Genomic DNA, 13,162 nt, shown 5'->3' on the forward strand with positions numbered 1-13,162 from the left:
CCGGCCCGAGTGGGCGGGGCCACAGGCAGTTTGAACCGGCGCGGCGACCAATGGGCGGCGGCGGGGGGCGGGCCCGGAGGGGCGGCGGGTCAAGTTGCTGTGGCGGGTAGGGCTGCGGAAAACAAGAGGCTCTAAGTGCGCCGCCGGGCAGGCAGTCCGCAGCGAGCCGCGCAGCCAGCAGCGCCCCGCAGCCGCCCCGCCCCGCCCAGCCAGGCAAGGCCCGAGCGGCCTCCGCCCGCGGAGCCTCCGTGAGGGCTGCGGGGAAGCAGGGAGGGAGGCGGGGAGGAAGGAAGGGAGGGACGAGGGCAGGAGGGAGCGGGCTCCTGCGGGCGGGCGGCCGCCGGGCGGGCGGCGGGGGCCGGCCCCGCGCGGAGGGCGGCGGGAGGCCGCGGGGGGAGGCGGGCGGCGGCGCGGGCCCGGCCGCCGCGCGGGGAGCCGAGGGCTGGCGGGAGGGCGGCTGACGGGCGGCGGGTGGTGCTGCGCATGCGCGGGCGCCGCGGGCGTGCTTGGGCGGGAAGGCGGCGGCGGCGCGCGAGGGGCGGGGGCGTGGCCACCACCATAACCACGCCCCCGCTTGGCCACGCCCCCCACGACCACGCCCCTCACTTCTCCCCCCTCCCCTTCCTCCCCCCCGCAGGGACCCGCCGCCGACCTCGCCATGGGCAAAGGCGACCCCAACAAGCCGCGGGGCAAGATGTCCTCGTACGCCTACTTCGTGCAGACGTGCCGCGAGGAGCACAAGAAGAAGCACCCGGACTCGTCCGTCAACTTCGCCGAGTTCTCGCGCAAGTGCTCCGAGCGGTGGAAGGTGAGCGCGGCCCCCGCGGCTGCTGCCTCTCCGGGCAGTAAGGGGGCAGCGGGCGCCGGATCTGAGCCGGGTTCCCTCCCCTCTTCCCCCCCCCACCCCCCCGTGTGTCTGCAGACGATGTCCAGCAAGGAAAAAGGGAAGTTCGAGGAAATGGCCAAGGGAGACAAAGCTCGTTACGACAGGGAGATGAAGAACTACGTCCCTCCCAAAGGAGAGAAGAAGGGGAAGAAGAAGGACCCCAACGCTCCGAAGAGACCACCGTGAGTGCTTCTGTGCCAAAAACAACCCACACAACCCTATACATTCCAATTGTCTCATAGTTACTTAACCCTTATTGCCGTCTCTCTTTTCAGATCTGCATTCTTCCTCTTCTGTTCTGAACACCGTCCAAAAATCAAAAATGAGCATCCCGGCTTGTCTATTGGAGATACAGCAAAGAAGTTAGGTGAAATGTGGTCTGAACAGTCGGCCAAAGATAAACAACCATACGAACAGAAGGCTGCAAAACTAAAGGAGAAATATGAAAAGGTACAGTGAGGATAATAAAGTAGTGGCTAAAATCATATAGGTCACTGTAAATGTGACACTTAAGTTTTGCACCTAAACAGTGTATGGTTTGTAATTCTAAGTGTTTATATGAAACTCTGTCAGGCTTCAGAATGCATGGAAAGGGTGTGGCATGGGAGATTTCTGGAATGCTTGCAGTGAGCCTAAATGTGATTTTTACGTATCTAGAGATTTTAGCAATAAGGTGCTTTACTTCCAGAAAAACAGGTCACCTACTTGGGAAAGCATGCAGTCATCTTCCCAAGCACTGTAAATATAAAATTCTTAAAACTGCCTGTATGAATCTATGTTCTCTGGCCAAAAGGTGAAAGAATGAAAGTTCCAAGGTGGAAATCCCACTTTTCCACATACACGGTAGTATTAAATTATTGTAGTAGTGCATGATTGTCCTCAGAGTTACATTACCAGCAACTAACCAGCGTCTTTCTTGCAGGATATTGCAGCATATCGTGCCAAGAGCAAGAGTGATGCAGGAAAAAAGGGGCCAGGTAGGCCTGCAGGATCTAAGAAGAAAGCAGAGCCCGAAGAGGAGGAGGAGGAGGAAGAAGATGAGGAAGAGGAGGAGGAAGAGGAGGATGAGGAGTAAATGAATGTCCTGCTGTAAAGATTTACGCTCAAAATCCAATATTTTGCTAAGAATGTGAACTCAAGTGCAGCTCATTGTTAGCTTCAGTATAAAAATCTGTACAGAATTGTGTATAGGTAATGTGGTTCTTTGTAGGGAGACCTCTATTTTTAATGTAAGTAGTACGCCGAGGGGCTGCTACAGTTCGGTTAAAAAAAAGAAGAAAAAGTTGTGGAATGTTTCTGCATATTTAATGGTTTTGTTGAAATTCAGTGACTGATAGCCAGGTGTTTCTTTTTTTTAGCTAAGTAAAATAAAGGAGGTAGCTTAATAGCTGATCTTATATTTTGTAGTATATTGCATTGTATTACTTTTTTTAACAATTTTGTAATAAAATGTTGTACATGACTATTGTTGTATTCTTAATGTTTGAGAGGCTGTCTTTTCCCAGAGTTCTTAAGCCCTGTGCCGGTATTGCAGTGTGCTTGGGCTATTACTGCTGCTGTTACCACAAAATTGACAAGACTCTTAAAGTCATAGCTCTTTGAAATTCTTCACTCTGAGGGTAGCGAGGCACTGGAACAGGTTGCCCAGAGTAGCTGTGGATGTCCCATCCCTGGAAGCGTTGAAGGCCAGGTTGGATGGGGCTTTGAGCAACCTGGTCTGGTGGAAGGGTTCGGAACCACATCCCTTAATGGTCCTTTCCAACCCCAACCATTCTAGGATTCTAAGAACTTGCACAGGATTCAAAATTTTCTTTTGCCTTTTAACCAGGGTTTTCTCTCCCATATACACTACCTTGAGTTGCAATTAAGTTTTTCCTTATGCTAGTATTTGCTTATATCATCTTCAGAGTGAATAATCTAGTTTTAATACTGAAGTTGATATTTATTCCTGGATTTTTTTTCTCCCCACTAACTACCAAAGCAGAGGTTTCAAAGTTTTGTCTTGCTTTATTAGCTGATTATAAATCAGGTACTTTCTAGAGCTCGGGTTCAGGGGCCTCTTCTGCTGTCCATGTAGGATAGGAAAGTTGGCTGTAAGAGACATGGTTAGAGGCATATCTTCCCTGATGTCCCCCTACTCTCTCCCTTTCACCCTGGCCGTGGTATTGGTGACTTTTCATACAATACTTTCAGCTTGCAGAATAGCCTGAGAAAGTCTGGAATGTTACCACATACCAAAGAGGAAGGAAGCATTTTTAAAGAGCACCTTCTCCTGGTATGTTACTGTTTGTGATGGTAACAGTAACACCAGTTGCACTGTTCCATAGTGTTTTTTTTTTTTTTTTAATCCAAAAGTTGGTATAAAGATTTAAAAGTCTAGATCTAGACATCTAGCAGGATTTGCACATGGAAAAATGAAAGATTCCACAGCTAACCTAATACCTTCACTTTAATTTGTTGAGATAGATAAATAACTTACTAGCCTTTGAAAGCCCTGTGCTGAAAGTCATTTAATGCCTAGAGATTAAGTGCTATAAAGGGCATGCTTCCAACCTTTTTCTTCTTTTCTTTTCTTTTTTTCTTTTTTTTTATTTTAAGTCTCTGTTGCCCATCAAGGTCTGAAATAAATTTGAGAAAAGTCATTTATATACAAGATAAAAAGAGATCTCAGCTGAATCACCACAGTAAATGTCACTTTGTTGTAGGTTAAAGATAATGTAGCACTCACTTTCTAAAAGAATCCAGTTCTGACAAAACCATTTAGTATATTTGCAAAAGCATGGGAATAAGGTAACTAAAGGCAATTCAAAACTATTTTATAATGAAGTAGGGTAACCTAACCAACCTTTGAAGACCTTCAAAACCCCAAGGCTGGTTTCCCCCACAGGAAACTTAAAGTAGTGTCAGAGGGGCTAACTTCTATCTTCCATGTTGGACCTACTGGAGATAATCTGCATTTGCAGGGTCAGTATCTCCATTTTACTACCTCAGATTTTGGAAAGCCACAGGTGTAAACTGGAAGTGAGAGTTCTGTGCACTATCCTCTAATACAGAATTTGCAGTTCTAGAGAACCTTTGTCCTTGTCTCCAAAATTCTTCCCTGTAGAGACAATTCCCTTTCAGAGTATGTAGCTGAGACTGCACTGGTCTCACTTTCATCCTGTTCTGGTCAGGTTTTCCTCTAGAAACGTCCCATCATCTCCCCTGAATTTTCAGACTCCCTTCTAGAGTGAAATGGTGACACTTCGAGAAGTCTTCCTGATTTGGTTTCTATAATCTTTCACAGTGGAACAGTAACATCAGAGTAAATTGACTAGTTTGATGATTTGAAATGTTTTTTAGTTCTGCTCTAGTGCTTTTAAATTGAACAAAATATAACACTTCAAGTGTCCTAAAAAGCTGTATGGGTTACAGAATTTTAAATACTGTGCCTGAGTAAGAGTGTATCTTGAGGTAATTCAGAATAAAGAGGCTCTTCTAATTTTTTCCTCAGTGAGGTAGACTTTTGGACTCAACTTTGTTTAGTATTAATTGGCTAATTTAGCTTCCAACACAATTTCTGCACAAAACCGCGCAGAACTGTGTAACGTTGTCACTCTTGTCCCATATCCTAATGATGCTGTGTGAAAAGCCACCTGCATTACTTTTGCTTATGATCTCATTTACAAATACATGCTGACTGATGGAGATCTTTGTTGCAAAAATAGTCTATTGTGCTGCTTTACCAGCCTGACCCACATCATTACCCAGATCATTTTGTGCGCACACGTCAGCATGAGCTGCAGCAACCCACAGCAAAGCTCCACATCACGTTGATCTATCAACTGAAAATGATATAGTGACTAAATACAATTAGTAGTTTTTCAAATAATATTTTGACCTTTTGATAAGAAGGATGTTGAATACAGATTAAAGACAAAAGGAAAAGAGCATGTGGAAATGACTACCTTCAAATTAAGCTTTAAAAAGTACAGTATGTCAGATCAGGAGTTTCAGATAATGCCCACCTGGGAATACTGAAAGAGCTAGTAAGTGATCAAAGTATAAAAGGAACATTCAGAAAAGACAAGGCTGTAGTAGAAAAGCTAAATTAGTTTTTCACATCCGTGTTCAATATGGACAATCATATGAAATTACTCACCAGAAACTTGTACCTGGAGGTGAACTGGGAAGTCTGTCTCAAATCAAATGGACACCCAAAAAGGTCGTCAGCATCAGGAAGGCTGATAAATTGCATGAGAGGTCCAGCATAAATGCATACCACCCAGTGAAGTAGACCAAGACCACCAAAACCAAGACTGATGTGGATAAAGAGCAGGTGTAAAAGAATAACAAATGTAGGAGACCAATCTTTAAAAAGTGGAACTTACTTCTAAACCAGTAAAAGAGAAGAAAATTGCACCCCAACAGACCTGATACAGCAGTGTGTCGCAGGGAAAAATACCATTGGAACACGTTGAGAAAACACATGATTATTAACTTTCAAGCATATCAGAACCAGGAGGCCTACCAAACAGTCCTTTGGGACAACACATGATCAAGAGACAAAAATCAATGATCAGAGAAGATTCAGGAAAAAAAACACATTTATTTTATTTTAATTTTTAACCTTGAAGAGGAGCTTCAGAAAGTCCTCATGACAGAACTTGTAATGGAGGAGGCATGGTGGAGCATCTGTCTCAAATCCAGCTATAAAAGGTTTTGAAACAGAATGACAGGACAGATGGTATTCATCCTAGAGTTCTAATGAAACCCAAGGTTGAAATGGCTGAACCATTAACTGTACTTTGTCTTTTTTCACTTAAAACTGCCTAGCACTAGAGGAATGGAAGGTCACAAATATGACACTAATTTTCAGAAAGCATTCCATGGGGATACAGGGCACTTCAGACCAGTCATGTCCATATGGCAAGTAGAGAAATTCTCAGTACAGATGAGAATTTCTGGACAAATGGCTAAATAAGACATGAGAGGAAGTCCTGTTCCATAGACCTGTAAGGATTCTTTGAAAAAATCAATGAATGTGAAGATAGGGAGATCAGGTAGATTTCTGAAATTCCTGACAGACTCCTCATAAATAAAGCAAGCCGTCATTGAAGGTCTTGTGTTAATAAGTGATGGGATAAAAAATACAGGAACAAAATAGGAATTAATTACCAGTTTCACCAGTTGAGAAGAATCACCTGTGAAAACCCATAGGTTATTTTTGGAGGTCAGGTTAAGGGCTAGTGATGACTATTATATATATATATATATATATATATATGTATATGTATATATATGTGTATGTATATATATATGTGAATGACTTGTAGAAAAGTGGTGAATGGTGCCACAACAAGGATGAGAGCTAACAGTGAAGAACTGCAAATCTAGACTACATCCTGAAGTGAGAGCATAATAAAAATAGTAGGTGAAACACGCCGTTTATACAAGATACATTACATGTTAATACATTTTCTCCCAACACAAGCAAAGGGGAAAAAGGAGGCCTACTGTTTATGTCTTTGGTGATGAGGATGAACAATACACTACATTACATGCTAGTCTGGAGGAGATGCTGGAACTGTAATAGATAATTCTGTGAAGATATAAGAGATGTTTGTTAGAAAAGCATATAGCAAGTCAGGCATTATTAGGTAAAGTAATTCAAAAAATAAGAACTACTTATGAATGCTTTGCCTTATTCCTAAAGAAATATAAGGTTTAATATGTGATTTATTTATTTATTTATTTATTTGTGGTGTTTTCAAAAGGAAAACCTTGATCAGAACAGCTACAAACCCAGGAGCTGAATGCAGTGTATACAGGCTTTAGAACTTAATCAACAATTACAATAACAATAGCAAAACTGCAAATCGACTTGGACAAAAAATAAAAAAGCATGGAACAGAAGTTTTATCTTTGATTAGCTAATGATCTGTCAAACTGTTTCATAACTGTGTATGACAAACACCTTGTATATAACACTAGTAAATAATCAGCTACTTACTGCTCAGCGATGGATTATTTGCTGTGGTGGTGACTGTCACTAAACCTGCTTCACTTGCATTACCATCCCAGGCATATATTTATCTCTGTTTTCTCATTTTGGTTTGTATTTCTTTCCACATCTTGAAGTACATAAATGTTTTGCCCACAATCCCTGCATTTCTGGAATTGCTGGGCCTCTCATATGAGCTCCATCACAGCCTGGTCTGCTTCTCCATGATTCCTTTTGAATCCAGCGTCAAGAATCCACTAACAGAGCCCAGATGTAGAGCTCATTGCTACATTATCCAACACACACAGCCCTTGTGGGACTCATAACCCTTACAACTGTGGGATGTGCATGACATTTAAACCCACCCAGTAAAAAAGTTGATTGTCTATACAAATTTTTCCTCATGAGTGCAATCAAGAGCTGTCACAGGCCAGCATCAATTAGTGAGTGAACCTGTAGGTAGCTCCAACTAGATATCATGAGATCAACTAGCCTTAGCCTCACTGTTGGAGAGGCTTTTGGATTTTCAGGACTGAATACGCTGTCAGCCACCAGAAAAATCTTTAGCTAGCAATCTGGTGCTACATCTACAAGCTCTATGGCTATGCTCAAAGTTTCTTGACCCGAACTTCTATTGGTAAAGTTGTGCACGTAAATCATTTCTTCAGCAGAGCCGAAGGGATATTTGAATGGACAAGCTTTAACAGCAGAGTCAGGTAGCTTCCAGTAGAAAAGACCACATTCTTCTAAAAAGATCTTTTGAAAAATGTGTTGTTATGACATTATTGTCAGTGCTGCCACCTTAAAGCCCGCTCCTGGCTAGCTGAACCCATCACTGACCTAGCACTAAATCTTCCTTTGGGAATTAAGACCATTAACGAGCCTTCATAATTCTTCTGTATCTCACTGATTTGTCTCAGCAGGGGAACTAGCGGCAGAGCCAATGTGCCCCTTTAGAAACCTTCACACTTTTTGCATAATAAGATGTGATGGATGACCAAAGTCAGCCTAGATTCAAAAAGTGGTCAGACAAATTCTGGAATACTAAATAGAAAAACACTGTTCCTAGCTCAGACATCCCTTGAACTGTAAATTGCCAGAAGTAGGGAGAGTGTTACGGAAGTAACCTCACCCTGTCTTTTCGCTCTGCCTTGTGCTGCTTGACCACAGTGAGCCTTACTGAGGGAAGCAAGGCCACTGCGCTAACTAGACTGTTTGTCTGATCTCGTATGCACTTTTAAAGTTCTGTTAAGCTCAGTTCATGTCCTAAGTCAGAATATTCTTTGCTTTTGTCCAACAGAGACAAAGGATCCTGATATTTCAGAAGCATGGACCATGAACATCACACGGAAGGTAATGGGACACTGTAACAGGCAAAAAAAACAACCAAACAACAAACAAACAAACAAACACCAGAAGGGGCAGCTCCAGTTTCCAAGTGGGAATGGCTCAGTACAACATTATTTTATCCCTGATAACTTCACTATCACTAGCAACCAGACCCCCACTTGGGGTTACAGAGCTGTTTTCCTCCCATACCACCTTACCTTAGTTCTCAGGCTGCGGGACAGGCTGCTTTCCCTTCAGTCATCATTCCCGGCCTCCAGAGATCCCTCAGCAGCTTCAGGACAGTCAAGACTTCAGGGCATTCCTCAGTGCAATGGAAAACAGTATGCCTGGAAGCACTTCCACAGCTGGGTGTACTCTTTGTTCTGGTCATCTCTTCCCAAATGTCTCTTCTTATGAACCCCCAAGAACCCAGCAGAGGCCTCTACCTTCATTCATTGCTACTTTCATTCGTTGTCTATGCTGCCTCACAAATGAAAATATGAAAATTGTAATTGCAGTTGTCTATCGGAGAACCGTGCTGGCCTTAGGGAAGCTGTCCTACAGGCTCAGGCTAGCAAGGCCTCCACTGCCAGGCACGATTTGCTGTACCCTAGGTATACCACAGAAGGACATCGTGCTTCCCCAGGGGGCTTTGGGAAAGGGATCCCTGCCTGTGGGAGCACAGCTTGCAGGGGGCATGTTTTCACCCAACACATGCCACCACCACCACTGGCTCTTTCAAGGAATTAAGAGTCTCCATCCACATGATTGTTCAGAACAGCCACAGAACAATGCAATATTGTGAAAAACCTACAGGTTGTGTAGATTGCTTCCCCCCTCCCTCTCCCCCTCCTTTACCTGGACCTTTGGTTCTACTTTAGAAATCATTCCCAGGTTCATTTTCTGTGGGCATGGTAAATCTACCTAATTCGATCAGTGCAGGAGGCACAAAAATCCAAATGTGTCCACATTACAACTCACAGTGGGAACTTCATTTTTGACTTTGCTGGATAAAAAACTGAGCTCCCACAGATATGACAAAAGGTACCTAGATAAAGAAGGAAAATAAAACACTTAATATTTTTAAGTTTGTAACATAGAAGTTGTCCGGTTTTAGAGATACGGGGTTCCTATAAAGATAATAATCCATTTTTACTCTATGAAAGTATAGTAAACCCAACAATTCAAATATTTTATTTACTTCACCTAAAAAACAAGCAACCCATAAGATATACGTTTCCCAGATTTCTCCCTAATACATTTTTTAAAGATTTATACAATTTCTACAGAAACATACAGTGTATCAAAATCTGCATAAATCAAATTTATAAAATATGTAGAAATGCATAGTGATATTATCATCAACTTACAAAGCAAGAATATGGGAATTATTTTTTCCAAGCAGGCTATAGTACGAAAAAGTCATTACAGCAACAGCTTCTTATGATCTCATGTTTTGTAAGGTTTCAGTCTCACATACAGAGATTCATGTTCACACACAGCATCAGCTTTTAATGAATTGCACAAAATACCCATTTAAAATGCACACCCGCACAATTTATGTGCCACCATTCTCTCTTATGCATAGTAATATGATTAAATTAATCTACCCAACACATAAAAATGGAGTAAGTTTTCATACACACAAGGAACAAGTACCAACACACACCCTTATTTTCCTTATTCCAGTTTCTCCCTCCTTTATTTTCTATTTTTCATACCTCTGAAAGAATAGGTGAGAAGTTTAAAGAAACTAGGAAAGATCCCAAACTAATATATCAGTGCAGACAGCCCTATAAAAATCAAACTCTGTCACCAAATATGATACATAATCCTTGTTAACATCAATGGAAGCTGCATGCAATGCTATTCTAGATTTCAGGGAAGTATTTAGTCATATTTAATAGTGTGACATGTTATAGACATAACTCTTATTAAGTCAGTACACTGATGTCAACGTTTAACAGTCACGAAATCTTGAATAAGGAAGTGAGGATAAGTCATTTCTCCTCCACCTGTCTGTTCACTCTGAGTAAATATTTATACTCCCAAGGGAGCTCTCACAAACTCCTATTCGGAACATTTTCAGAAACTTTTTCACGTTCTGTTCTGTACATTATAGCACCAAGCGGTTGTATTTTGTGTTCATAATCCCTCAGGAAAAGTTTCCAATAAAAAAATACGGAAAAAATTAACATGAATAAATGTGGTTTCAGGATTTCCATTTCTCTTTTCAAATCTAAGACCGGGCTCCAAACTAGTTGACAGATGCCCTTTCAAAGAAGTAAGCAAATGTGTTAGCAAGCTGGATTTTATTTTTCCTGATTGAAAGTTTTAGTTCACCTCTAGTGACTTTCATTTAAAATAATAATATAAATGAAGCATTAGATTATTATTATTATTTTTTTTTTACATAATCACGCAGCTTTATTTTCTCTCTCATTTTTCTTAATTCTTTTTTTACGTAAGGCATGGTTTAAACAAGCAGGTTAGTGCTTATAAATTCGTAACTGGAATTGAGAGCGTGCTTACTTCCCTCAGCACGTACCACACTGGTGCTAAACTCTACACTAAGCTCTTCCTTGCCCCACACAAAGCGCCCGATTGCTCCAGCACCGCCAGGCACAGCAGATGCAGGGAGCTTAACATGGGGCAACAACCCAGCATAATATTTTCAGAGCATCCCCAGCAAAGGGGCACGTCGGAGAGCCTGCAGCACGTCTGTGTGCAGCCTCTGCTCCCGCCCACCAACAAGTGGCCAAACTGGTGATAGAAATTGTCTTCAGCAACAGAATAATTACATGGGGTGGTACAGTTGATCCCTACCCGTGGTGACAGCTCAGAAAAATCCATTGTATAATTTCCGACAAATGCTTTTCTTGTGAAAGAGAGAAATGAAAGAGGCACTAAATATGTTGAAATTCACCTTCCAAAAAAGCAGCATGATTGTGAGAGAAGGCCACCCTGGCTAATAACCTGTGGCAGTGCTTAGTAAGATGTAAAATTAAATAAAAATATACAACAGGTTGATAATCACCAAGTTCTATGAAAATCTGGTTACTCCAACCTTTTCAAGTGTGTGTAAAAAAACTGCCTTCAGACCCCTGAGTGTAATCCCAAAGAAGACAACGCTTTTAGCTACGTTCCTATGAAACATAGCTAACAGCACATTAATTTACCAACATCTTAAAACAAAAAGATGTAAACATCTACAGAGTTTAAGGTAAAGCAGTTTTGTAAACATTAACTGCGGATGATAATGTTATTGTAATAATCACAGTTCGTCTATGTCCTTCATCCAAATCAGGAGGCTCGCAGCTGTACAAAGTTAATAATTGCAGCAGTTTTCAGGCTATTTTCAGTCCTGTACAAATTAACGTGTCAGTAGGTAGGTTTTGTTTGTCTACACACTAAGAATGTTGTTCATTTCCCACTTTTGCGTTGCTTTACTGGAGTCACACTCTGAAATGAAAACTTGATGTAGGACTTCTGAACGATCCAAGCACTTCCCTGATGGAATATGAGTAAATCTGTGCAGATTCTGGAAAACAAAACCACCAGGAACATGTTTTTTTGTTTGTCTTAAAACGCTTTCTTTACAACTGTAATATAGCTATTTGCTGTTACAAAAACAGGTTTCAGGGGCCCTGAAAAAGATCGGTTCTATACGCATGCTACTTCTTTGTGAAAACTAGATTTTTACATCTTTTATATTATGAAATGTTGATGCACGTAAGTTAGCTTGAAATGCCTTGCATTTCTCTTCGGAAGCAAGCTGCTAAGAATATAAGCAAAACCGTATCTAAAATGCTTCCAGCACTTTCATCCGTCCTGTAACTAAAACAGAAGATTAACTTTGGAGGACGGCTTTACGAGAACTGACTTTGCTGGGCAGACCTTCCCTTGGTTAGCCCTCACATACAGCAAATACACAACAGCAACATTAACTCCACTGGGGAAAAAAAGCCATAACTGTGCTGCCTGTGTAACTAGTAGAAGGAAGAAAAGAGGGTATGAGAGCAAGCCTGGCCTCCAGAACAACAGGAGACTGCCTAAGAAACTGCAGACCTATTGTGTGGAGCACAGTCAGGCTGAGACTCGCACTTTTGGCTCCTTCCACACCCCCTTGCTGCAGCGCCCGAATCTCACGCATTTGCAAAGCAGCCCTATGGCTTCTCTCCTGCTTGCTGACCCTGGGCACCAGAGGCAGCCCTGCCTTGCTGACAAGCTGCATTCAAATGACAGAGCAGCAGAAAAACCTGCAGCACCGTGGCTGGGGCTTCACAGCCCTGTCCCCTGCTCCCATGGCCTGGGGAAAACACGCTCTCCCCGGCACGCGGTCACCAAAAAGCTCTCCTGCTCCACGCTGCAGAAGCACAGATGTTATGCTCACCAAACTGCACACAAATGTTCATTCCAGAAACAACCAACCAACCAGATAACATCTCCTGGCAGCTTTCATTTACACCAGGCCACAACATTTTTCAGCAGTTCATAAGCATTTCATTCCTTACACCCTCCTCATTAAGAGAAACGGTCATACCCTCTGTACTGCTCAGCAAAGGGTGCCAAATTTCTAATATCTGCTTGGTTACACACCCTTGGTGGTCCTTTCACTCTCACCCCCCAACTCTTTTTTTTCCTTTCCTTTTTTTTTTTTTTTTCTGGAAGCCAGTCAGTGTTTTGTTCTACAGCCCAGACTGTGCCTACTGGGCTTCCTTATAACTTGTGGTAATAAGCAAACAATTACATAACTTGGTACCACTGTGGAGGAAATGGATCTTCTTGCATAAAAGAAATGCTTACAGAAGAGCCAAGTAACATGCTGGGGCACACTAGAATGGCTGGAGAGTTAGCAAGTGCTATATATTTTTCTAATGCTACAGCAGAAGTCAGCAGGCACTGAAACACTACTTGTTGATTTTTAAATTTCAGATATAAAGAATTTTGTCTAAATGGCACAA

General features: G+C 42.3%; 2 protein-coding genes across 3 annotated transcripts in view; one reads left to right on the top strand and one right to left on the bottom strand.

Moving 5' to 3' along the window:
* The first annotated feature begins 61 nt into the window (after positions 1–61).
* Positions 62–2,348, top strand: HMGB2 (high mobility group box 2). The gene is made up of 5 exons (XM_040555780.1): positions 62–213; positions 638–808; positions 923–1,068; positions 1,162–1,336; positions 1,809–2,348. Exons 2-5 carry the CDS (start codon positions 659–661, stop codon positions 1,959–1,961), a joined length of 624 nt encoding a protein of 207 aa, XP_040411714.1. The 5' UTR covers positions 62–213; positions 638–658; the 3' UTR covers positions 1,962–2,348.
* Positions 2,349–9,364: 7,016 nt separating this feature from the next.
* Positions 9,365–13,162, bottom strand: part of GALNT7 (polypeptide N-acetylgalactosaminyltransferase 7) — a 72,083-nt gene continuing 68,285 nt past the window's right edge. For both annotated transcript variants that reach the window (XM_040555409.1, XM_040555408.1), the window contains exon 12: positions 9,365–11,739. In XM_040555409.1, the coding sequence (XP_040411343.1) occupies positions 11,602–11,739 (138 nt within the window). In that variant the 3' untranslated portion in view covers positions 9,365–11,601. The remainder of the gene's footprint in view (positions 11,740–13,162) is intronic.

This window comes from Cygnus olor, chromosome 4 (assembly GCF_009769625.2).
Source record: "Cygnus olor isolate bCygOlo1 chromosome 4, bCygOlo1.pri.v2, whole genome shotgun sequence".
In the NCBI taxonomy this organism is placed as follows: Eukaryota; Metazoa; Chordata; class Aves; order Anseriformes; family Anatidae; genus Cygnus; species Cygnus olor.

Coding starts and splice junctions, on each gene's coding strand:
- HMGB2 (XM_040555780.1), top strand. CDS start 659: ATGGGCAAAGGCGACCCCAACAAGCCGCGGGGCAAGATGTCCTCGTAC. Junction 809..922: donor AGTGCTCCGAGCGGTGGAAG/GTGAGCGCGGCC, acceptor GTGTGTCTGCAG/ACGATGTCCAGCAAGGAAAA. Junction 1,337..1,808: donor TAAAGGAGAAATATGAAAAG/GTACAGTGAGGA, acceptor TCTTTCTTGCAG/GATATTGCAGCATATCGTGC.